This window comes from Oenanthe melanoleuca, chromosome 21 (assembly GCF_029582105.1).
Source record: "Oenanthe melanoleuca isolate GR-GAL-2019-014 chromosome 21, OMel1.0, whole genome shotgun sequence".
Taxonomy (NCBI): domain Eukaryota; kingdom Metazoa; phylum Chordata; class Aves; order Passeriformes; family Muscicapidae; genus Oenanthe; species Oenanthe melanoleuca.
In genome coordinates this window covers 1085407-1109706 of record NC_079354.1, presented here as the reverse complement: position 1 = coordinate 1109706, position 24300 = coordinate 1085407, and the positions used below count along the sequence as shown (strand labels likewise).

The window sequence follows — 24300 nt, the reverse complement described above, 5'->3', positions numbered from 1 at the left end:
CCCAAAGGGACTCTCGGTTTCTTTTCTCTTCCTCCCCGCCCAGCTCCTCGGGCAGTTTAGCCTCTCCCCGTCCCCGGGCCGCTTTTGTTGTTGTTTTTCCCCAATTTCCTTTTTAAAACCATTCTTGGCTCCTTCCCGCGCCCCGCCCCTTCCCACGTGCCGCGCGCGCCACCGCCCCCCGCTCCGGGCGCGACCATCACCGCGCGGGGGGGGACGCGCTGCTGGGGACACCCCACGGGCACCCCGCTGGGAGGGGGGAACACGGCCCGCACCTCACCCACAGCGAGCGATGGGCGAGGGGCCTCTCCTCCAGCCCGCCGCCCATGGGGTTTCATTAATTTATTCATTTATTAATTAATCAATGCTTGTGTCTCCCCAACCCCGTCCCCCGCGGTGCCCCCCCCGCGCGGTGGGTGGTGGCGGCCGCGGGCCGGGAGCGCGGCGGGGCCGGGATGTGGCGGCGGCTGCGGGTGCTGAGGGACTGCGGGTGCGTGAGGGGACCCTTCCCTTCCCCTTCCCCTTCCCCTTCCCCTTCCCCTTCCCCTTCCCCTTCCCCTTCCCCTTCCCCTTCCCCTTCCCCTTCCCCTTCCCTTCCCGACCCGCTCTGCCGCTCCTGCCATCCCCGCTGCAGGCACCGCCACCCCTTGGTTCCCCTTGTTTTCCTCTTTCCGCCTTTTTCTGCACTTGTTTCCCTCATTTTTCCCTTTGTTTTCCCTTTCCCGCCCTGTTTTTACCCGTTTTACCCCTTATTTTAACCTGTTTTCCACTGCTTCCTCCTGGTTTTCCTCCTTTCCTCTTTGCTATCCCCCCTTTCCCCCGTGTCTTCTCACTTTCTCCTTGTTTTCTCTTGTTTTCTCCCCTTTCTTCTCTGCCTTCCCCCTTTCCCTCTCGTTTTCCGACTTTCCCTCTCGTTTCCCCTTCCTTTTCCCCTTCTTTTTCCCTCCTTATCCCCTTCTTTTCCCCCCTTTTCCCCTCCTTTTCTCCTCCTTTTCCCCTCCTTTCCCCCCTTTTCCCCTCCTTTCCCCCCTTCCCCCGTTCTCCCCCTTTCTCCGTTCCCGTTCCCGGGGCAGTCTCTGGGCTGTGACCCGGGCTGGCCGCTGCCCGTGTCCGTCTGTCCGGGTCAGTTCAGTTCAGGTGCCCTCCCGGTTTTTGCCCCTGGACTTTGCCAGGAGCCAGCGGAGCGTTGCGGTGTTGGATCGATCGGCGCTCACCCTCTGCCTCCTCTCCTAAAATTGCTTTTCCCAGCGCTTTTTCCCGAGCCCGGAGAAGGAGTCCTGGGCTGGGGGCGAGCTCCGGGCTCGGCTGCCGGCTCTGCATCGCCGTGCAGCGGGAGGGATGGAGCCGGGGCTGGTTGGGAGGGCAGCTCGGGGTTGAGGTGTCATCAGGATTGAGGTGACCCAGGAATTGTGATGTCCCGGGGTTGAGGTGACCCTGGGTTGAGATGCTATCAGGATTGAGGTGTCCGTGGGATTGAAGTGACCCCGGGATTGAAGTGACCCTGCGATGCTGGGGAAGGAGGGACAATTGCAGCAGTCCCTGTCCTGGGAAGGGACAATTCCAGCAGTCCCTCTCCTGGAAAGGGACAATTGCAGGTTCCTATCCCGGGAAGGGACGATTGCAGGTCCCTGTGCTGGGAAGGGACGATTGCAGGTCCCTGTGCTGGGAAGGGACAGTTGCAGGTTCCTATCCCGGGAAGGGACAGTTGCAGGTCCCTGTCCCGGGAAGGGACAGTTGCAGGTCCCTCTCCTGCCAAGGGACGATTGCAGCGGTCCCTGCCCTGCTCCTGTCGCAGGCGGCGGTGGCAGCACCGCCCCGCCCTCCAGGTGACCAACGAGCCCATCCTGGAGTTCAAGCCGGGGAGCCCCGAGAGAGCGGCGCTCCAGAAGGTACCAGGGCCGGGATTTGGGGATTTTTAGGGCTGGAAGTGACAACCCCATCCTGCCGAGCCTGTGGGGACAGCCGTGTCCCCATGCCCAGCTCCTGTTCCCAGCTCCCTCTGCCCTGGGAAGGAGGGAGGGCACTGGGGGGTGGGAGCTGCCCCACCGTGCTCTCCCTTCCAGGCCCTCGATGAGCTGAAGGGCAAGACCGAGGAGATCCCGTGTGTGATCGGGGGGGAGGAGGTGTGGACACCCACGGTGAGGTACCAGCTCTCGGTGAGTCAGGGGAATTCTCATTGAATGGGGGAGAGCAGAGCCAGGGGGCCCTGCAGGAGGATCCTGGGGCTGTTCCTACAGAGGTTGTTCTTCTCTCCCCAGCCCTTTAACCATGCACACAAGGTGGCCAAGTTCTGCTATGCCAGCAAGGTGAGTGCAGCTCTCTGTTCCCCTTTTCCTGGCTGCTTTGGGGGGGAGCAGCAGCACTTGGCCTGGGTTTGGCAAGTGAAAAGCATTTGGTGGGCAGGGAGCCTTTCCAAGCCCCAGGGATCCTGGAACAAACCCACACCAGGAGCTGCAGATTCGGGGCTGTGGTGGCACCACTGGTTTGTGCCTGGGGTGGGTGACCCCTCGCTTTCCCCTGTGAGTTGCTGGTGGAGAGGAACCTGGAGAGGTTCCTCTTGCTGCCTTTCCCCCTTTGCCTCCACAGGAGCTCATTAACAAAGCCATTAACGCTGCCTTGGCAGCCAGGAAGGAATGGGACCTGAAACCTGTGCAGGACCGGGCGCAGATCTTCCTGAAGGCAGCTGACATGCTGAGCGGCCCTCGGCGAGCAGAAGTGCTGGCCAAGACCATGGTTGGGCAGGTAGGGGCAGGAGAGGCTGCCAGGGTGGTTTGGGCAGTGGGGATGGCTGGGGGTGCTCTGTGAGGAGGCACAGAGTGATCTCCTGTCCTGGTGTGAAGGACAGTGTCTGCCAATAAAGGCAGGAGATTCTCTTTGAAATGGAGAATGTAAACCCCCTCCCTCCAAATTATTATAATTTTGAAATTAAGGGGCTCTCAGGCAAATATATGAGAATTAGGAATAACAGTTCTTTACTAGGAAAATTAAAATAGAAATGCAGTATTACACAGAACAATCCCAACCCCTGCCAGAGTCAGAATCCAAGCTGACACCCGTCAGTCAGTCAGGGTGTTGGCACAGTCCCATTCAATGGTGGCTGCATCCTCCTGCAGGGGCAGATGTGGTTCAGCTGGAGCAGTGCTCCTGGAGAAGGTGCAGTTTCCTCTGGAGCTCCAGGGATGATGTGCAAAGGTCTGGAAAGGTCTGGATTTGCTCTGGAATCCAGTGGAAAGAAGGATAACTTGGTGTCCAACATGTCAGTTTTTATCTGGGTGGGAAAGGCTTGGCTCCTCCCCTGGCTGGAGCATCTCCCAGTGGGATGATGGAATTTTATCAGTCATGCCCTGGGACTCAATGGCCATTAACAGGAGATATCTCCTGGAGGGAGGATGGGCTGTGGGAAGATAAAGATGATTGCCCAGCTGGTTTAAAGATGGCCCATGAGCAGATAATATGTGCCAGGAGATCAGGGTCACTGCCCCAGCTGGTTTTAACAGATGGTGACAGAATTCACATTTCTGGCCACACCAACCCAACTCAGAGGGGACACAGGTGATCCCCACTCCTGGCTGCTCCCGCAGCAGGATCAGCACCAGGCTGATCCCTTGGGAGCTGAGCTCGGGAGGGGCACCCCCATCAGCCCTGCTGCATTCCCCCTTCCCCTCATGGCCTGGAGCCTCTCCCTGCAGGGCAAGACCGTGATCCAGGCTGAGATCGACGCCGCTGCCGAGCTCATCGACTTCTTCCGCTTCAACGCCAAGTACGCGCTGGAGCTGGAGCAGAGCCAGCCCCTGAGCGTGGGCAGCAGCACCAACAGCATGGTGTACCGCGGGCTGGAGGTGGGCCCGGGGCGGGGTGTCCCTCTGCCTGTCCCTCTGCCTGTCCCTGCTCCTGTCCCTGTCCCTGCTTCTGACCCTGCTCCTATCCCTCTGCCTGTCCCTGCTCCTGTCCCTGCTGCCTGTCCCTGTCCCTCTGCCTGTCCCTGCTCCTGTCCCTGCCCCTATTCCTGCCCCTATTCCTGCCCCTGTCCCTTCTCCTGTCCCTTCTCCTGTCCCTGCTCCTGCCCCTTCTCCTGTCCCTGCCCCTGTCCCTGTTCCTATCCCTGTTCCTATCCCTCTGCCTGTCCCTGCTCCTGTCCCTGTCCCTGCTCCTGTCCCTGCTCCTGTCCCTCTGCCTGTCCCTGCTCCTGTCCCTTCTCCTGTCCCTGCTCCTGTCCCTGCCCCTATTCCTGTCCCTGCCCCTGTCCCTTCTCCTGTCCCTGTCCCGTCCCTTCTCCTGTCCCTCTGCCTGTCCCTGTCCCTGCCTCTGTCCCTTCTCCTGTCCCTGCTCCTGTCCCTGTCCCTCCACAGGGGTTCGTGGCTGCCGTGTCACCGTTCAATTTCACGGCCATCGGGGGGAACCTGGCGGGAGCTCCGGCACTGATGGTGAGTCTGGGGACAGGGGGACAGGGCAGGACAGGGGGACAGGGGGACAGGGCAGGACAGAGGGACAGGACAGGACAGGGGGACAAGGAGACAGGATGGGGGCAGTCCAGGGGGACAGGGCAGTCCAGGGAAAGGCTGGGAGAGGGATCCCAGCCCTCAGGTTCGGCTGGGCTGGGCAGGAGCCTCCAGACACACCTGGGGCCTGTTGGACTCCTTCACCTGATCAGCAATTAGACTTTAATTAAAACACCCCAGTGTCTGGATTTCCAGTGTGATGGGGGAAGTGTTGGAAAAGCACAAACTGCCCTTCTGGGGTTTTTGTTCTTTTCCTTCCCAGGGTTTGGGATCTGGGAATAAACAGGGTGTGAGTTCCTGCCTGGGCTCCGGTGCTGTCGGGACATGAAAGTGTAACCAGTTTGTAGCTGCTCAGATTCCTCTGGGATGACACTTTGGGGTGCAGTGGGTGTGTTAGGGCTGAGGAAGGCAAGGGCAGGCCCTGGCTCTGCTGTTCAGCACCAAACTGGTAGGCAGGAGAGCCCAGAAGGTGTGAAAAAATATCCCCAAAAAATCCAAGTATTTGGTAAAAAGCTTTTCTGTACATTCCCATTTGTGTCCCATGGAGCACTGGAGCACAGGATCCACCTGTTATTATTACAGTAATAACCTGGTGAATTTGGGCCAGGAATAATTAATTTATTGTTGCACTGGGAAAGAAAACTAAACAAATAATTGTCTGTGGCTCTTTGCTAATTAGGCTCAGATTTCCTGCTGGCCCCAAAGAGGCTGGAGGAGCTTTTAATTTGGGAACATCACACTGAAAAAAACCATATTTGAGTGAAGCACTTGAAGCTGTCACTTGTGTAGGGCAGGAATGGGGGGGACAAGGAGAGGGACGTGGGAAATTCCTGGGGTGAGAGGTCCCTTCCTCCCAGGCCAGGATCCAGGGGGAGCCTTGGCTTTGGGAAACCTGCATCCCAGAGCAGGTGAGCCTGCTGGGACAGTGCTGGCAGGCCTGAGTGACAATCTGGGACATCCCCTGGCTCAGCCAGCTCCCCCTGCCCCGTGTGACAGGGAATTCCCACTGGGGTGTTGTGCTGGAATCCCCTGGGCTGGGAGCAGGAGGCAGCAGCACACCAGCCTGGAGCAGCTCAGCAGCAGGGGGCACCTGAATTAAAGTCAGGAGACAGCACTGCTCAGTAGGGGATGTTAATTAGAGCCCCAGTGCTTCATCAGCACGGGGAGTGCAGGCAGAAATCCTGGGAGTGGGAATTCCTTGGGATCAGAAGTGATTCTGAATGATTCAGAATGGTGATCTGAGTCTGAATGATTCTGATTTGGGAATTCCTTGGGATCAGAAATGATTCTGAATGATTCAGAATGGTGATCTGAGTCTGAATGATTCTGATTTGGGAATTCCTTGGGATCAGAAGTGATTCTGGTTTGGGAATTCCTTGGGATCAGAAATGATTCTGAATGATTCAGAATGGTGATCTGAGTCTGAATGATTCTGATTTGGGAATTCCTTGGGATCAGAACTGATTCTGGTTTGGGAATTCCTTGGGATCAGAACTGATTCTGGTTTGGGAATTCCTTGGGATCAGAACTGGTTCTGGTTTGGGAGTGCTGTGTGCAGGCCTGGGTTCTGCAGGGTGTGCTTCATCCCTCCCCGTTTGCAGTGCAAGGATCCCGTGCCCAGGCTGAGCTTTTCCTGCTCAGCAAATCCCTGGAAAGCAGGAGATGAGTCCAGAGCTGCTGTCCTGCCCTCCCCAGGGCTGTGACCCCGCCTGGCTGTGTGACAGGGACACTGGGGACGGGGGGATCAGGTGTCACCAGTGGAGTTTTCCAGCCCCTTGTGCCTGGTTAATCCAGGCAGGATTTGGTTTCCCTGCCCTGCTGGGCCCTGCCAGAGCTGGTGGCAGCGCTGGTGGCACCAGGAGCACGTTCCTGTGTCCTGGGAAAAGGAGTCACTGATAAACAGACTGCAGGTATGTGTGTGAGGAGTACAGGGATTGGGAAAAACTAATACAATGGACTGCAGATATGTGTACAGGGGTGTTGGGACAAGGAGTCATTAATTGAATAGACTGCAAATATATGTGTGAAAAGTACAGGGTGTTGGGAAAAGGAGTTATTAATTCAACAGACTACGAATACATGTGTGAAAAGTACAGGGTGTTGGGAAAAACTAATACAATGGACTGCAAATATATGTGTGAAGAGTGCAGGGTGTTGGGAAAAGGAGTCACTAATACAATGGACTACAGGGATACAGATATGTGTGTGAAAAGTACAGAGTGTTGGGAAAAGGAATCATTAATTCAACAGACTACAAATATATGTGTGAAAAGTACAGGGTATTGGGAAAAGGAGTCACTAATTCAATAGATTGCAGATATATGTGTGAAGAGTGCAGGGTGTTGGAAAAAGGAGTTATTAATTCAATGGACTACAAATATATGTGTGTGAAAACTACAGGGTATTGGAAAAACTAATACAATGGACTGCAAATATATGTGTGAAGAGTACAGGGTGTTGGGAAAAGGAGTCACTAATTGAATAGACTACAAATACATGTGTGAAAAGTACAGGGTATTGGGAAAAGGAATAATTAATTCAACAGACTACAAATACATGTGTGAAAAGTACAGGGTATTGGGAAAAACTAATACAATGGACTACAGATATGTGTATGAAGAGTACAAGGTGTTGGGAAAAGGAGTGCCTAGTACAATGGACTGCAAGTATATGTGTGAAAAGTACAGGTTATTGGGAAAAGGAGTCACTAATTCAATAGACTACAAATATGTGTGTGAAGAGTGCAGGGTATTGGGAAAAGGAGTAATTAATTCAATAGACAACAGATATATGTGTGAAGAGTACAGGGTGTTGGGACAAGGAGTAACTAATACAACAGACTACAAATATATGTGTGAAAAGTACAGGGTGTTGGGAAAAACTAATACAATGGACTGCAAATATATGTGTGAAGAGTGCAGGGTATTGGGAAAAGGAGTCACAATGGACTACAGGGCTACAGATATGTGTGTGAAAAGTGCAGAGTGGTGGGAAAAACTAATACAATGGGCTGCAGATGTGTGTATGAAGAGTGCAGGGTATTGGGAAAAGAATTCATTAATTCAATTGACAACAAATACGTGTGTGAAGAGTGCAGGGTGTTGGGAAAAGGAGTAACTAATACAACAGACTACAAACACATGTGTGTGAAAAGTACAGGGTATAGGGAAAAGGAGTCTCTAGTACAATGGACTACAAATATGTGTGTGAAAACTACAGGGTATTGGGAAAAGCTAATACAATGGACTGCAGATATGTGTATGAAGAGTGCAGGGTATTGGGAAAATGAGTCACTAATTCAATAGGCTACAAATATATGTGTGAAAAGTGCAGAGTGGTGGGAAAAACTAATACAATGGACTGCAGATGAGTGTATGAAGAGTACAGGGTATTGGGAAAATGAGTCATTAATTCAGTTGACAACAAATATGTGTGTGAAGAGTGCAGGGTGTTGGACAAGGAGTCACTAATGGACTGCAGAGCTATAAATGTGTGTGTGAAGAGCTCGGGGAGCACAGAAACACAGCGAGCTGTGAATCGCTGCCCTGGGGCTCCCAGCCGGGAATCCAGCGCTCCCTGACGGGTGTTCCTGTCCCAGGGGAACGTGGTGCTGTGGAAGCCCAGCGACACCGCCCTGCTGTCCAGCTACGCCGTGTACCGGGTGCTGCTGGAGGCGGGGCTGCCGCCCGACGTGCTGCAGTTCGTGCCCGCGGACGGCCCCGACTTCGGGGACACCGTCACCAGCTCCGAGCACCTCTGCGGGCTCAACTTCACCGGCAGCGTGCCGTAGGTGGCGGCGGGGCGGGGGCTGGGGCGCTCTGGTGTCCCCTGGTGTCCCCTGGGGTGGCACTGGTGTCCCCTGGGGTGGCACTGGGAGGGGCTGGGGATGCCCTGGTGTCACTTGGGGTGGCACTGGGAGGGGCTGGGGCTGCCCTGGTGTCCCCTGGGGTGGCACTGGGAGGGGCTGGGGATGGTCTGGGGTCCCCTGGGGTGGCACTGGGAGGGGCTGGGGATGTCTTGGTGTCCCCTGGGGTGGCACTGGGAGGGCTGGGGGTGCCCTGGTGTCCCCTGGGGTGGCACTGGGAGGGCTGGGGATGTCTTGGTGTCCCCTGGGGTGGCACTGGGAGAGGCTGGGGATGGTCTGGTGTCCCCTGGGGTGGCACTGGGAGGGGCTGGGGGTGCCCTGGTGTCCCCTGGGGTGGCACTGGGAGGGCTGGGGGTGCCCTGGTGTCCCCTGGGGTGGCACTGTGAGGGGCTGGGGATGGTCTGGTGTCACTTGGGGTGTCAGGGTGGCACTGGGAGGGGCTGGGGATGGTCTGGTGTCCTCTGGGGTGGCACTGGGAGGGGCTGGGGATGGTCTGGTGTCCCCTGGGGTGGCACTGGGAGGGGCTGGGGGTGCCCTGGTGTCCCCTGGGGTGGCACTGTGAGGGGCTGGGGATGGTCTGGTGTCCCCTGGGGTGGCACTGGGAGGGGCTGGGGGTGCCCTGGTGTCCCCTGGGGTGGCACTGTGAGGGGCTGGGGATGGTCTGGTGTCCCTGGGGTGGCACTGGGAGGGGCTGGTGTCCCCTGGTGTCCCCTGGTGTGGCACTGGGAGGGGCTGGGGATGCCCTGGTGTCCCCTGGGGTGGCACTGGGAGGGGCTGGTGTCCCCTGGTGTCCCCTGGTGTGGCACTGGGAGGGGCTGGGGATGGTCTGGTGTCCCTGGGGTGGCACTGGGAGGGGCTGGTGTCCCCTGGTGTCCCCTGGGGTGGCACTGGGAGGGGCTGGGGGTGCCTGGTGTCCCCTGGGGTGGCACTGGGAGGGGCTGGGGGTGCCCTGGTGTCCCTTGGGGTGGCACTGGGAGGGGCTGGGGTTGGGCTGGGGGTGCTCTGGTGTCCCCTGGTGTCCCCTGGGGTGGCACTGGGAGGGGCTGCTGCAGCTGGCAGGGCAGGGGGCTGGGTTATGTGGAAATAAGGGGTTAAAGGAGGTGGCACAAAGGGTCTGAGCTGGGTTTGGGGCTGGTTTAGCTCTGGGATGGGCTGGGGGAACAGGAGCAGCCTGAGGGGCAGTGGCACTTCAGGGGTGCTCTGGGTGGGTCTGTACCCTAAATGGGTTTGTACCCCAAAAATTGGTGTGTACCCCAGGTGGGATTGTACCCTAAATGGGATTGTACCCCAAAATGGGTTTGTACCCAAATAGGTTTGTACCCCAAAATTGGTCTGTACCCCAGATGGGTGTGTACCCCAAATGGATTTGTACCCAAATGGGTTTGTACCCCAAAATGGGTTTGTACCCTAAATGGGTTTACCCAGGTGTGTTCTCCCCAGGTGTGTTCTCCCCCAGGTGTGTTCTCCCCCCAGGTGTGTTCTCCCCCAGGTGTGTTCTCCCCCAGGTGTGTTCTCCCCAGGTGTGTGTGTTCTCCCCAGGTGTGTGTGTTCTCCCCAGGTGTGTGTGTTCTCCCCAGGGGGTGTGTTCTCCCCAGGTGTGTGTGTTCTCCCCAGGTGTGTGTGTTCTCCCCAGGTGTGTTCTCCCCAGGTGTGTGTGTTCTCCCCAGGTGGTTCTCCCCAGGTGTGTGTGTTCTCCCCAGGTGTGTGTGTTCTCCCCCAGGTGTGTGTGTTTTCCCCAGGTGTGTGTGCTCCCCTAGGTGTGTGTGTTCTCCCCAGGTGTGTGTGTTCTCCCCAGGTGTGTGTGTTCTCCCCAGGTGTGTGTGTTCTCCCCCAGGTGTGTTCTCCCCCAGGTGTGTTTTCCCCAGGTGTGTGTGCTCCCCTAGGTGTGTTTGTACCCAGGTGTGTGTGTTCTCCCCCAGGTGTGTGTGTGCTCCCCAAGGCTCCCAGAGCTCCGGGGGTCCCCTCAGGGCTCTCAGACCCCCCTCAGGGCTCTCAGACCCCCCTGCAGGGCGCGGCCACGCTCGGCTGGGCTCGGGCTGGGCAGGGCCGGTCCCGGCTCCTGCCTGTGCTCGGCCTCCCGCTGAGAGCCCATTTCCATTTTTATTGTTTTCATCCCAGGGTTTGTCACAGTAAGGCCTGAAGGGAAGGGGGGAAAGGGGAGGAGCAGAAACTTCTGGATGCTCACTCTGTGCTCTTCCCTGCAGCAGTTCATTTTTAAAGCTGTGGGGCTGCTGTGTGGAGACTTTGTGCTCAGTCCCACTTCCCTGTGCAGGGCATCCCATTTTTGGGGTGATTTCCATTAGGGCATCCCATTTTTGGGGTGATTTCCATCAGGGTATCCCTTTTTTGGGGGATTTCCATCAGGGTACCCCTTTTTTTGGGGGATTTCCATCAGGGCATCCCTTTTTTTGTGGGAATTTCCCATCAGGGCATCCCATTTTTTGGATACTTGTGCTCTCAGTCCCTCTTCCCTGTGTAGGGCATCCCTTTTTTTAGAGGGTTTCCCATCAAGACATCCCTTTTCTGGGGGAGATTTCTCATCAGGGCATCTCTTTTTGGAGGGTTTCCATCAGGGCATCCCATTTTTGGGGGATTTCCATCTGAGGATCTCTTTTTGGGGGAGATTTCTCATCGGGACATCTCTTTTTTTGGGGGGAGTTTGTCAGGGTATCCCTTTTTTTGGAGGGTTTCCCATCAGGGCATTCCATTTTTGGGGGAGTTCCCATCAGGGCATCTCTTTTTGGAGGGTTTCTCATCAAGACATCCCTTTTTTGGGGGGATTTCCATCAGGGTATCCCTTTTTTTGGGGGTTTCCCATCAGGGCATCCCATTTTTTTTTGGGGGTGGGGTTGGTTTCTCATCAAGGCATCCCTTTTTGGAGGGTTTCCCATTGGGGCATCCTTTTATGGGGGGAGATTTCCATCAGGGCATCCCTTTTTTAGGGTTTTTTTTACCAGGGCATCCCTTTTTGGGGGAGATTTCTCATCAGGGCATCTCTTTTTTTTGGGGATTTCCATCAGGGCATCCTTTTTTTTGGATTTCCATCAAGGCATCCCTTTTTGGAGGGGTTTCCCATCAGGGCATTCCATTTTTGGGAGATTTCCCATCGGGGCATCCCTTTTTGGAGGGTTTCCCATCAAGACATCCCATTTTTTTGGGGTTTCCCATCAAGACATCCCTTTTTTGGGGGATTTCCATCAGGGTATCCCTTTTTTTGGAGGTTTCCCATTGAGACATCCCATTTTCTGGGGGTTTCCCATCGAGACATCCCATTTTTTGGGGGTTTCCCATCAAGACATCCCTTTTTTGGGGGATTTCCATCACCTTATCCCTTTTTTTGGAGGGTTTCTCATCAAGACATCCCTTTTTTGGGGGATTTCCATCAGGGTATCCCATTTTCTGGGGGATTTCCATCAGGGTATCCCTTTTTTTGGAGGTTTCCCATCGAGACATCCCATTTTCTGGGGGTTTCCCATTTTTTGGGGTTTCCCTCAGAGCAGGGCTGCCCTGCCCAGCCCCTCTCTCCTCTGCAGCACTTTCAGGCGCCTCTGGAAGCAGGTCTCAGAAAACCTGGATCGCTACCGCAACTTCCCGCGCCTGGCAGGAGGTACCAGCCCCCCCTCCCACTTTTGGGGTGCAGGATTCCCGTCCCTGGGGGAGCAGGAAATCTCTGGATAAATGCTCAGAGTCGTGGCAGTGGCACTGGGTGGGTTTAGGGTGGGAGGTGGTGGTTGCACCCCCAGTTTGGCAGTTTATCTGCCTGGGCAGGGTCACAGCTCTCCCTGTGCTGATGGATTTTGGGGCTGCCTAAAAAAAGAACAAAACTAAGGGAAGAAAATGCACCTGTGTTTATTGAAGGGTCTTCAGGTGCATTTAGGGCAGGGGTTACACCCAAAAATGGACCACGGGTTTTCACACTTCTATAAGTTTGGTCCATTTGCAGATTGGGGGTTAATCCTCCAATTACAGCTTCAGGTAATGAAGTCATTTACCCCAAATTTGCTCCCCCAAATCCCTTTAGTTTCCATTTCTGGGGGCCTGAGGCAGTGAGGGATCCTTGATCCCCAGGCCAGAGAGGAATTGTTGTGTGTGACCAGAGTGGGAGAGCAGCAGCTGGCACTGTGTGTGGGGTTTAGGGTTATACTCTATATATATATATATAATAAATATATAACATATTAATATAACATATAAATTATATATATATGTTATATATATGTATAATATATATTATATATAAAAATGTAACATATATATTATATAATATACAATACACAATATATACTAATCTAATATATATATTTGATAGTATATAATGTGTAATATATAACATATCATATATATTATATTATTTGATATATAATATATAATCTATAATCTATATTATAATATGTATCACATAATAACATATGTATTTATACATATTATTATAGATAATATATAAATATATACTATGTAATACATTATATATTATAATTTATATTATGTATATATTATATTATAATAGATATTGTAATATAACATATAATAGATATTGTAATACAATATATATATAAAATATAACATATCATATGTATATAATGTAACATAACATAATGTAATATATAATAAATTATATATATTATTATATATATAATATATTAGATAGGTATTATGTAGATTACATATATTATATATATTACATATATGTAATATATATAGTATGTAATATATATACAATATATATAATATATTATATATTATATATGTTGTATATATTATATGTATAATATATATTGTATAACATATATATATTATAAAGAACTACAGGGTTACAAACACATCAAACCCCCAAAATTCCAAATCCCGAGGCACCATTTCCCCCCAGGCTGGGAGAGCACCGTGCACATTCCGTGCCCGCCCTGCCTGCTCTCACTGTCCCTTCTCCCTTTTCCCTTTCCCATTTCCCCATTCCCAATTCCCCATTCCCATTCCCCATTCCCCATTCCCCATTCCCCATTCCCATTCCCATTCCCCATTCCCCATTCCCCATTCCCCATTCCCATTCCCCATTCCCCATTCCCATTCCCCATTCCCCATTCCCCATTCCCCATTCCCATTCCCATTCCCCATTCCCCATTCCCCATTCCCATTCCCATTCCCCATTCCCATCCCCATTCCCATTCCCCATTCCCATTCCCATTCCCATTCCCATTCCCATTCCCCATTCCCATTCCCATTCCCATTCCCATTCCCCATTCCCCATTCCCAATCCCCATTCCCATTCCCATTCCCATTCCCAGAGTGTGGAGGGAAGAACTTCCACGTGGTGCACAGCTCGGCCGACGTGGGCAGCGCGGTGAACGCGACGCTGCGCTCGGCCTTCGAGTTCGGGGGGCAGAAGTGCTCGGCCTGCTCGCGGCTCTACGTGCCCACCTCGCTCTGGCCACGCATCAGAGAGCAGCTGCTGCAGGAGCACGGGAAAATCCGAGTGGGAGACGTGAGTGGGAGATCAGAGATCAGAGATCAGAGATCAGGGTGGGAGAGCAGAGATCAGAGTGTGAGATCAGAGATCAGAGATCAGAGTGTGAGATCAGAGATCAGAGTGGGAGATCAGAGATCAGAGATCAGAGATCAGAGATCAGAGATCAGAGTGTGAGATCAGAGATCAGAGTGTGAGATCAGAGATCAGAGTGTGAGATCAGAGAGCTGAGTGGGAGATCAGAGATCAGGGTGGGAGATCAGAGATCAGAGTGTGAGATCAGAGATCAGAGTGTGAGATCAGAGATCAGGGTGGGAGATCAGAGATCAGAGATCAGAGATCAGAGTGTGAGATCAGAGATCAGGGTGGGAGATCAGAGATCAGAGTGGGTGTGAGTGTGAGCTCACAGTGGGTGTGTGAGTGTGAGCTCAGGGTGTGAGTGTGAGCTCAGAGTGGGTGTGTGAGTGTGAGCTCAGAGTGTGAGTGTGAGCTCAGAGTGGGTGTGTGAGTGTGAGCTCAGAGTGTGAGTGTGAGCTCAGAGTGGGTGTGTGAGTGTGAGCTCAGAGTGTGAGTGTGAGCTCACAGTGGGTGTGTGAATGTGAGCTCAGAGTGTGAGTGTGAGCTCACAGTGGGTGTGAGTGTGAGATCAGAGTGGGTGTGTGAGTGTGAGCTCACAGTGGGTGTGTGAGTGTGAGCTCAGAGTGTGAGTGTGAGCTCACAGTGGGTGTGAGTGTGAGCTCAGAGTGTGAGTGTGAGCTCACAGTGTGAGTGTGAGCTCAGAGTGTGAGTGTGAGCTCACAGTGGGTGTGTGTGTGAGCTCAGAGTGTGAGTGTGAGATCAGAGTGGGTGTGTGTGTGTGAGCTCAGAGTGTGAGTGTGAGCTCACAGTGGGTGTGTGATTGTTTGTCACTCCCTGAGGTGTCTCCTGACTCTCAGGTCCCCCCAGAGAACATAAATGTGATTTACAAATCAGGTTTTCCCCGCGGGACTGCACAGGCTCCTCTCAGGTTCCCCTGCCTGCCCTGGGCACGGGGAGGTTTTTGGGGGGCTCTGGCTGCGGGCTCTGCTCTCACCCCCTCCTCTCCCCCCAGCCCACCCAGGATTTCGGGACGTTCTTCTCGGCCGTGATCGATGACAAGGTGAGCTCGGGGCGGGGCCGGCTGGGCGGGGTGTGAGCTCCGGGAATGGGGATTTCCCTCGGGAATGGGTCTGGGGGTTTGTGGCTGTTCCCTGCGTGTTCCCTGCGTGTTCCCCGGCTGTTCCCTGTGTGTTCCCTGTGTGTTCCCTGTGTGTTCCCCGTGTGTTCCCTGCGTGTTCCCCGGCTGTTCCCTGTGTGTTCCCTGTGTGTTCCCTGTGTGTTCCCCGTGTGTTCCCTGCGTGTTCCCCGGCTGTTCCCTGTGTGTTCCCTGTGTGTTCCCTGCGTGTTCCCTGCGTGTTCCCTGGGTGTTCCCTGCGTGTTCCCTGAGTGTTCCCTGCGTGTTCCCTGTGTGTTCCCTGTGTGTTCCCCGGCTGTTCCCTGGCTGTTCCCTGCGTGTTCCATGGGTGTTCCCTGCGTGTTCCCTGTGTGTTCCCTGTGTGTTCCCTGTGTGTTCCCCGTGTGTTCCCTGCGTGTTCCCTGTGTGTTCCCTGTGTGTTCCCTGCCTGTTCCCCGCCTGTTCCCCGCGTGTTCCCCGCGTGTTCCCTGCGTGTTCCCTGCGTGTTCCCTGCGTGTTCCCTGCCTGTTCCCTGTGTGTTCCCTGCGTGTTCCCTGCGTGTTCCCCGTGTGTTCCCCGTGTGTTCCCCGTGTGTTCCCCGTGTGTTCCCTGCGTGTTCCCCGCGTGTTCCCCGCGTGTTCCCTGGCTGTTCCCTGTGTGTTCCCTGTGTGTTCCCTGTGTGTTCCCCGTGTGTTCCCTGTGTGTTCCCTGCGTGTTCCCTGTGTGTTCCCCGTGTGTTCCCTGCGTGTTCCCTGTGTGTTCCCTGCGTGTTCCCTGCGTGTTCCCTGCGTGTTCCCTGGCTGTTCCCTGCCTGTTCTCTGCTCCTGCTGAGCCAGGGGCACCGGCAGCAGCATGTGCTGGGAGGAGAGACCCAGAGCCCCTTTAACCCCCAGACCCCTTTTAAACCTCAAATCCCCTTTAAACCCCAGACCCCCTTTTAACCCCCTGACCCCCTTTTAAACCCCAAAACTGTCTTTCAGACCCCCAAACCCACTTTCCAGACCCCAGACCCTGTTCCAGACCCCAAATCCCATTCCAGACCCCAAGCCCTGTTCCAGACCCCAAGCCCACTCTCTCCTGTCCCCCCTGACCCAAGCCCCATTCCAGACCTCCAAACCCCCTTCCAGAGTCCCAAACCCACTTTTCCTGTCACCCAGTGACTCCAAGCCCTGTTCCAGACCCCAAATCCCACTCCAGACCCCAAGCCCACTCTGTCTGTGCCCTGTCCCCCCGACCCAAACCCTGTTCCAGCCCCCAAACCCCATTCCAGCCCCCAGCCCCTCATTCCTGTCACCCAGTGACCCCCAAACCCCATTCCAGCCCCCAGCCCCTCATTCCTGTCACCCAGTGACCCCAAACCCCATTCCAGCCCCCCCAAACCCCGTTCCAGCCCCCCCAAACCCCGTTCCAGCCCCCCCAGACCCCATTCCAGCCCCCCCAGACCCCGTTCCAGCCCCCCTAGACCCCATTCCAGCCCCCCCAGACCCCATTCCAGCCCCCCAGACCCCATTCCAGCCCCCCAGACCCCGTTCCAGCCCCCCCAGACCCCGTTCCAGCCCCCCAGACCCCGTTCCAGCCCCCCAGACCCCGTTCCAGCCCCCCCAGACCCCATTCCAGCCCCCCCAGACCCCATTCCAGCCCCCCAGACCCCATTCCAGCCCCCCCAGACCCCATTCCAGCCCCCCCCAGACCCCATTCCAGCCCCCCCAAACCCCGTTCCAGCCCCCCCAGACCCCATTCCAGCCCCCAGCCCCTCGTTCCTGGCACCCAGTGACCCCAGCCCCATTCCAGTCCCCCCAGACCCCATTCCAGCCCCCCCCAAACCCCATTCCAGCCCCCCCAAACCCCGTTCCAGCCCCCCCAGACCCCATTCCAGCCCCCAGCTCCCTGTTCCTGGCACCCAGTGACCCCCAAACCCCGTTCCAGCCCCCCCAGACCCCATTCCAGCCCCCCCAGACCCCGTTCCATCCCCCCAGACCCCGTTCCATCCCCCAGCCCCTTGTTCCTGGCACCCAGTGACCCCCAGACCCCGTTCCAGCCCCCCCAGACCCCATTCCAGCCCCCCAGACCCCGTTCCAGCCCCCCCAGACCCTGTTCCAGCCCCCCAGACCCCGTTCCAGCCCCCCCAGACCCCGTTCCAGCCCCCAGCCCCCCATTCCAGACCCCCAGCCCCGTTCCAGCCCCCCCAGACCCCGTTCCAGCCCCCAGCCCCCGTTCTGGCACCCATTGCCCTGTCTGTGGCAGGCCTTTGCCCGGATCCGGGGCTGGCTGCAGCACGCCCGCAGCTCCCCCAGCCTGGCGCTGCTGGCGGGCGGCGGCTGCGACGACAGCGTGGGCTACTACGTGGAGCCCTGCATCGTGGAGAGCAGGGACCCCCGGGACCCCATCCTCAGAGAGGTGCGACCCCAGACCCCAAACCCTGCAGGGACCCCAAATCCTGCTGGGATCCCATCACAAACCCTGCTGGGACCCCAAATCCCAAACCCTGCAGGGACCCCAAATCCTGCAAGGACCCCTGGGAGCCCATCCTCAGAGAGGTGGGACCCCAGACCCCAAATCCCTGTGGGGCATCCCAAACCCTGCTGGGATCCCAAACCCTGCAGGGATCCCATCCCAAACCCTGCAGGGACCCCCGGGACCCCATCCTCAGAGAGGTGCGACCCCAGACCCCAAACCCTGCTGGGACCCCAAATCCTGCTGGGATCCCATCCCAAACCCTGCAGGGACCCCAAATCCTGCTGGGACCCCAAATCCCAAATCCCTGTGCGGGACCCCAAACCCTGCAGGGACCCCAAACCCTGCTGGGACCCCAAATCCCAAACCCTGCAGGGACCCCAAACCCTGTGGGGCACCTTAAACCCTGCAGGGACCCCAAATCCTGCTGGGATCCCATCACAAACCCTGCAGGGACACCCGGGACCCCATCCTCAGAGAGGTGGGACCCCAGACCCCAAATCCCTGTGGGGCACCCCAAACCCTGCTGGGATCCCAAACCCTGCAGGGATCCCATCCCAAACCCTGCAGGGACCCCCGGGACCCCATCCTCAGAGAGGTGGGACCCCAAACCCTGTGGGGCACCCCAAACCCTGCAGGGACCCCAAATCCTGCTGGGACCCCAAATCCCAAACCCTGCAGAGACCCCAAATCCTGCAAGGACCCCTGGGAGCCCATCCTCAGAGAGGTGGGACCCCAGATCCCAAACCCTGCTGGGACCCCAAATCCTGCTGGGATCCCATCACAAACCCTGCAGGGACCCCAAACCCTGCAGGGATCCCCGGGAGCCCATCCTGAGAGAGGTGGGACCCCAAATCCTGCTGGGACCCCAAATCCTGCTGGGATCCCATCCTGGGAGAGGTGGGACCCCAAACCCTGCAGGGACCCCCGGGAGCCCATCCTGAGAGAGGTGGGACCCCAAATCCTGCTGGGACCCCAAATCCCAAACCCTGCTGGGAACCCCGAGAGCCCAGCATGAGAGAGGTGGGACCCCAAATCCCTGTGGGGCACCCCAAACCCTGCAGAGACCCTATCATGAGAGAGGTGGGACCCCAATCCCAAACCCTGTGGGGCACCCCAAATCCTGCTGGGACCCCAAATCCCAAACCCTGCAGGGACCCCATCATGAGAGAGGTGGGACCCAAAAATTTTTAGGGCAAATCCTGACGTCTTTTTGCATTATTTCCCCTTTTCCCAGGAGATTTTTGGGCCCCTCCTGACGGTTTATATTGATTTTTTGGGGCCCATCCTGACCGTGTATGTTGATTTTTGGTGCCCACCCTGCCAGTTTTCACTGTTTTCCCCCTTTCCCAGGAGATCTTCGGGCCCATCCTGACCGTGTTCGTGTACCCCGACCAGAGCTACCCCGAGGTGCTGGAGCTCATCGACAGCACCACCCCCTACGGCCTCACGGGGGCGATCTTCGCCCAGGACAGGTGGCTCCCAAAATCCCCAAAATTCCCCAAAATTCCTCAAAATCCCCCTGAGAAGCAGCTGGGGGGATGCTTGTCCCATCTGGGCTGAGCCAGAGGAGGAAAGAGCATTTCCCAGCAAGCTCCTGCTGCTTTGGATGGTTTGGGGGTGGTTTCTTAGCCTCCCCAAAAAAAGTGTTTTTTTTAAGTGGAATTTTCCCAAAGGAATGTTTGGAGTATGTGGGGGTGAACCCACTCAGCAGGAGGAGGGCGAAGAGTGGTGTAACCTTAATTCTGGGTGATTTTCTCTATCCCAGAATCACCCAAAATGATCCCAGAATCACCCAGAATCACCCAGAATTATCCCAGAATCACCCAAAATGATCCCAGAATCACCCAAAAATCACCCAGAATTATCCCAGAATCACCCAAAATCACCCAGAATGATCCCAGAATCACCCAAAATGATCCCAGAATCACCCAGAATCACCCAGAATTATCCCAGAATCACCCAAAATGATCCCAGAATCACCCAAAATCACCCAAAATGATTCCAGAATCACCCAAAATGATCCCAGAATCACCCAAAATCACCCAAAATGATCCCAGAATCACCCAAAATGATCCCAGAATCACCCAAAATGATCCCAGAATCACCCAAAAATCAGCCCAGAATTATCCCAGAATCACCCAAAATGATCCCAGAATCACCCAAAATGATCCCAGAATCACCCAAAATCACCCAGAATTATCCCAGAATCACCCAAAATGATCCCAGAATTTTGGGCTGGAGGGACCTTAAAGGTGATCCAGTGTCACCCTGTCCCAGGGAGCTCCAGCCTGGCCTGGGACACTTCCAGGGATCCAGGGGCTGTCACAGATTCCCTGGGCAGTGAAAGATAATGAGCTTTGTTTATAAGCACAAAATTTAAATAGAGAAAGAAACTGACAAAAAAAAAAAAAAAATAATAGAGCAGGGAAAATGCAGGAGCTGAGTGTGTGAAACCCCTGAGACCTGGGACTGAGCATGAGGGGACACAAACTGCTCTGGAGGGGACACAGACTCCTGTCTGGGGACACAGACTCCTGTCTGGGGACACAAACTCCTGTCTGGGGACACAAACTCCTCTAGGGGACACAAACTCCTGTCTGGGGACACAAACTCCTCTAGGGGACACAAACTCCAGGGAGCACAAGCTGCTTTCTGCCCAGGTCTGGTGGCTGTGCAGCAGGCCCAGTGCTCAGAGCTGTTCCTGTCCTTCTCCCCATGTCCCTGTCCCTCTCCCTATGTCCCTGTCCCCCTGTCCCCATGTCCCTGTCCCTGTCCCTCTCCCCATCCCCCGTCCCTGTCCCCCATCCCTGTCCCCCTGTCCCTCTCCCTGTCCCTCTCCCCATGTCCCTGTCCCTGTCCCCCTGTCCCTCTCCCCCTGTCCCTCTCCCCCTGTCCCTCCTGTCCCCCTTGTCCTGTCCCCCTGTCCCCACTGTCCCTGTCCCCATGTCCCTGTCCCTGTCCCCATGTCCCTCTCCCCCTGTCCCTGTCCATGTCCCTGTCCCTCCCCCTGTCCCTGTCCCTCTCCCCCTGTCCCTGTTCCACTGTCCCTCTCCCCCTGTCCCCCGTCCCTCTCCCCCTGTCTCCATGTCCCTGTCCCTGTCCCCCCGTCCCTCTCCCCCTGTCCCTCTCCCCCTGTCCCCCCCCTGTCCCGGTCCCCGTCCCCCTGTCCCTCTCCCCATGTCCCTGTCCCTCTCCCTGTCCCCCTGTCCTGTCCTGTCCCCAGGGCTGTCATCCAGCGCTCTCTCCGCCTGCTGCGGAACTCCGCCGGTAACTTCTACATCAACGACAAGTGCACGGGGGCGGTGGTGGCCCAGCAGCCCTTCGGGGGCTCCCGCATCTCAGGTGACCCTGGGCCCTCCTGGCCCTGCCCAGCTCCCTCCGTGGCCCTGCTGTGCCCCACTCCCCTGTCCTCCTGTCCTTCCATGTCCCTGTCCCATGTCCCTCCATGTCCCTGCTGTGCTCCGTGTCCCCTGTCCTCCTGTCCTTCCATGTCCCCTGTCCCTCCCATCCCTGTGTCACTCCAGGTCTCTCCTGTCCTTCCATGTCCCTCCTGTCCCTCCCATCCTCATCCCTCCATGTCTCTCCTGTGCTCCTCCCCTTCCATGTCCCTGTCCCGTGTCCCTCCTGTCTCTGTGTCCCTCCATGTCCCTCCTGTCCCCTTGTCCTTCCATGTCCCTCCTGCGCTCCATGACCCTTGTTCTGTGTCCCTCCAGTCCCTCGTGTCCCTCTGCATCCCTTCTGTGGTCCATCCCCTTGTTCTGTGTCCCTCCTGTCCCCCTTGTCCTTCCATATCCCTCCTGTGCTCTCCCATCTCTGTGTCCCTCCTGTCCCTCCTGTGCTCCATGTCCCTTGTTCTCCATGTCCCTCCATGTCCCTGTGTGTCCCTGTGTGTGTCCCTGTGTGTGTCCCTGTGTGTCCCTGCCAGCCTGGGCGTGTCCCAGCCCTGTTTTCCACCCCCTGTCGTTGTCAGGCACCAATGACAAGCCCACAGGTCCTGTCTATGCTCCGTGTGCCCCTGTGTGTCCCTCATGTCCCTGTGTGTCCCTGGTGTCCCTGTCTGTGCTCTGTGTGTCCCTGGGCGTGTCCCAGCCCTTTTCCCACCTCCTGTCGTTGTCAGGCACCAACGACAAGCCCGGGGGCCCTGTCTGTGCTGGGTGTCCCTGTGTGTCCCTGTGTGTCCCTGTGTGTCCCTGGGTGTCCCTGGGTGTCCCTGGGTGTCCCTTGTGTCTCTGGGCTTGTCCCCTCCCTTTTTCCACCCCCTGTCGTTGTCAGACACCAACGACAAGCCCGGGGGTCCTGTCTGTGCTGGGTGTCCCTGTGTGTCCCTGTGTGTCCCTGGGTGTCCCTGGGTGTCCCTGGGTGTCCCTGGGTGTGTCCCTGGGTGTCCCTTGTGTCCCATCCCTTTTCCCACCCCCTGTCGTTGTCAGGCACCAACGACAAGCCCGGGGGTCCTGTCTGTGCTGGGTGTCCCTGTGTGTCCCTCGGTGTCCCTGGGTGTCCCTGGGTGTCCCTTGTGTCCCTGGGCGTGTCCCATCCCTTTTCCCACCCCCTGTCGTTGTCAGACACCAACGACAAGCCCGGGGGCCCTGTCTGTGCTGGGTGTCCCTGTGTGTCCCTGTGTGTCCCTGTGTGTCCCTGTGTGTGTCCCTGTGTGTGTCCCTGTGTGTCCCTGCCAGCCTGGGCGTGTCCCAGCCCTGTTTTCCACCCCTGTCGTTGTCAGGCACCAATGACAAGCCCACAGGTCCTGTCTATGCTCCGTGTGCCCCTGTGTGTCCCTCATGTCCCTGTGTGTCCCTGGTGTCCCTGTCTGTGCTCTGTGTGTCCCTGGGCGTGTCCCAGCCCTTTTCCCACCTCCTGTCGTTGTCAGGCACCAACGACAAGCCCGGGGGCCCTGTCTGTGCTGGGTGTCCCTGTGTGTCCCTGTGTGTCCCTGGGCGTGTCCCTGTGTGTCCCTGGGTGTGTCCCCAGCCCTTTGTGCCACCCGTGTCGTTGTCAGGCACCAGTGACAAGCCCGGGGGCCCTGTCTGTGCTGGGTGTCCCTGTGTGTCCCTTGTGTCCCTGGGCGTGTCCCATCCCTTTTCCCACCCCCTGTCGTTGTCAGGCACCAACGACAAGCCCGGGGGTCCTGTCTATGCTGGGTATCCCTGTGTGTCCCTCGGTGTCCCTGGGTGTCCCTGGGTGTCCCTCGGTGTCCCTCGGTGTCCCTGGGTGTCCCTCATGTCCCTGGGTGTGTCCCTGGGTGTCCCTTGTGTCCCTCATGTCCCTGGGTGTGTCCCTTGTGTCCCTGGGCGTGTCCCATCCCTTTTCCCACCCCCTGTCGTTGTCAGGCACCAACGACAAGCCCGGGGGTCCTGTCTGTGCTGGGTGTCCCTGGGTGTCCCTCGGTGTCCCTGTGTGTCCCTGGGTGTCCCTCGGTGTCCCTGGGTGTCCCTCATGTCCCTGTGTGTCCCTGGGTGTCCCTGGGTGTCCCTGGGTGTCCCTTGTGTCCCTGGGCGTGTCCCAGCCCTTTTCCCACCCCCTGTCGTTGTCAGGCACCAACGACAAGCCCGGGGGTCCTGTCTGTGCTGGGTGTCCCTGGGTGTCCCTGTGTGTCCCTGTCTGTGCTCTGTGTGTCCCTGGGTGTCCCTCGGTGTCCCTGGGTGTCCCTCATGTCCCTGTGTGTCCCTGGGTGTCCCTGGTGTGTCCCTGGGTGTCCCTTGTGTGTCCCTGGGCGTGTCCCAGCCCTTTTCCCACCCCCTGTCGTTGTCAGGCACCAACGACAAGCCCGGGGGCCCGCACTACCTGCTGCGCTGGACGTCCCCCCAGGCCATCAAGGAGACGCACGAGCCGCTGCGGGACTGGCGCTACGCCTACATGCAGTGACCCTGGGGACACCCTGGGGACACCCGGGGGGACAGTGCCACCCCCCTGCCCTCGTACTACTGAGCTCTAACCTCCTCTGCTTAGCGACTATTTAAAAAAAAAAAAAAAACAAAAAGGAAAAAAAAAAGAAGTGTTATTAAATGGTAATTGTGGGAGGCGCTCGTGGTTTGCTGGCTCACGTGGCACGTGGGGACACGGTGGGAGCGTGGCAGGGGTTGGCCTGAGTGACCTTAAAGGTCTTTTCTGCCCCCAGTGGTGCTGTGTGAGCTTGGTTAATTAGGTCAGTCATTAATTGGGGAGTGGTGGAGCCCAGCTCCCTTTTCCTCCCACCCCGAGTCCTTCCCTCCCTGCCAGACCACGTGACATCAGTGTCCCTGTCCCTTGTCAGGGTGTCCCCCTGTGTCCCCACCACCCAAATCCTGGACTGGGGACATCCACAATCCCCGGGAGTCCCTGAGCTGGGATCCCTCCCCATCCCAGCAGGAGCCTGGTGCCAGCAGAGCTGCCTGGAGAGGATCCCCAGTGCCTCATCCCAGCTCATCCCAGCTCATCCCAGCCTCAGGGCCTGCCTGGGCCCCAGCTGGGCTCAGGGTGGGGCAGAGCAGCAGCAGCAGCACCCCTGGGTGCCCTGGGGCCAGCCCAGCCTGGCCCTGCTGTTCTGGCAGAGCTGGTGGATGTCTGGGGAGCAGGAGCTGCAGGAACTTCCCTCCCATCCCGGGGAGCTGCTGAGCCACCCAACCCCATCCCCCGGGCTCTGCCAGCTGCCAGGATCAGGCCTTAAACCAGGTTTAATGTGGAGTTAAACCTGCCTTAAACCAGGCCTTAAACCAGGTTTAATTTGGAGTTCAACCAGGCCTTGAACCAGGTTACATTTAGAGTTAAATCTGCCTTAAACCAGGTTTAATTTGGAGTTCAACCAGGCCTTGAACCAGGTTACATTTAGAGTTAAATCTGCCTTAAACCAGGT

General features: G+C 56.7%; 1 protein-coding gene and 1 long non-coding RNA gene across 2 annotated transcripts; both read left to right on the top strand.

Moving 5' to 3' along the window:
* Positions 1-389: 389 nt before the first annotated feature.
* Positions 390-23485, top strand: ALDH4A1 (aldehyde dehydrogenase 4 family member A1). The gene is made up of 15 exons (XM_056508140.1): positions 390-487; positions 1793-1886; positions 2061-2153; positions 2256-2303; positions 2584-2739; positions 3687-3836; positions 4347-4421; positions 8095-8282; positions 11895-11968; positions 13644-13840; positions 14913-14960; positions 17259-17411; positions 18822-18943; positions 20695-20813; positions 23221-23485. The coding sequence occupies exons 1-15, from the start codon at positions 453-455 to the stop codon at positions 23331-23333; spliced, it is 1665 nt and encodes a 554-aa protein (XP_056364115.1). The 5' UTR covers positions 390-452; the 3' UTR covers positions 23334-23485.
* On the top strand, positions 9751-10297 carry LOC130261670 (uncharacterized). The gene is made up of 3 exons (XR_008842013.1): positions 9751-9801; positions 10043-10195; positions 10261-10297. It is a non-coding gene; the product is annotated as an uncharacterized LOC130261670 (long non-coding RNA).
* Positions 23486-24300: the final 815 nt, after the last annotated feature.

Excerpts from the sequence above, each read along its gene's own strand:
- ALDH4A1 (XM_056508140.1), top strand. The coding sequence starts at position 453 with ATGTGGCGGCGGCTGCGGGTGCTGAGGGACTGCGG. Across the intron at positions 2,304-2,583 it reads AGTTCTGCTATGCCAGCAAG|GAGCTCATTAACAAAGCCAT; the intron begins GTGAGTGCAGCT and ends TTGCCTCCACAG. Across the intron at positions 3,837-4,346 it reads TGGTGTACCGCGGGCTGGAG|GGGTTCGTGGCTGCCGTGTC; the intron begins GTGGGCCCGGGG and ends GTCCCTCCACAG.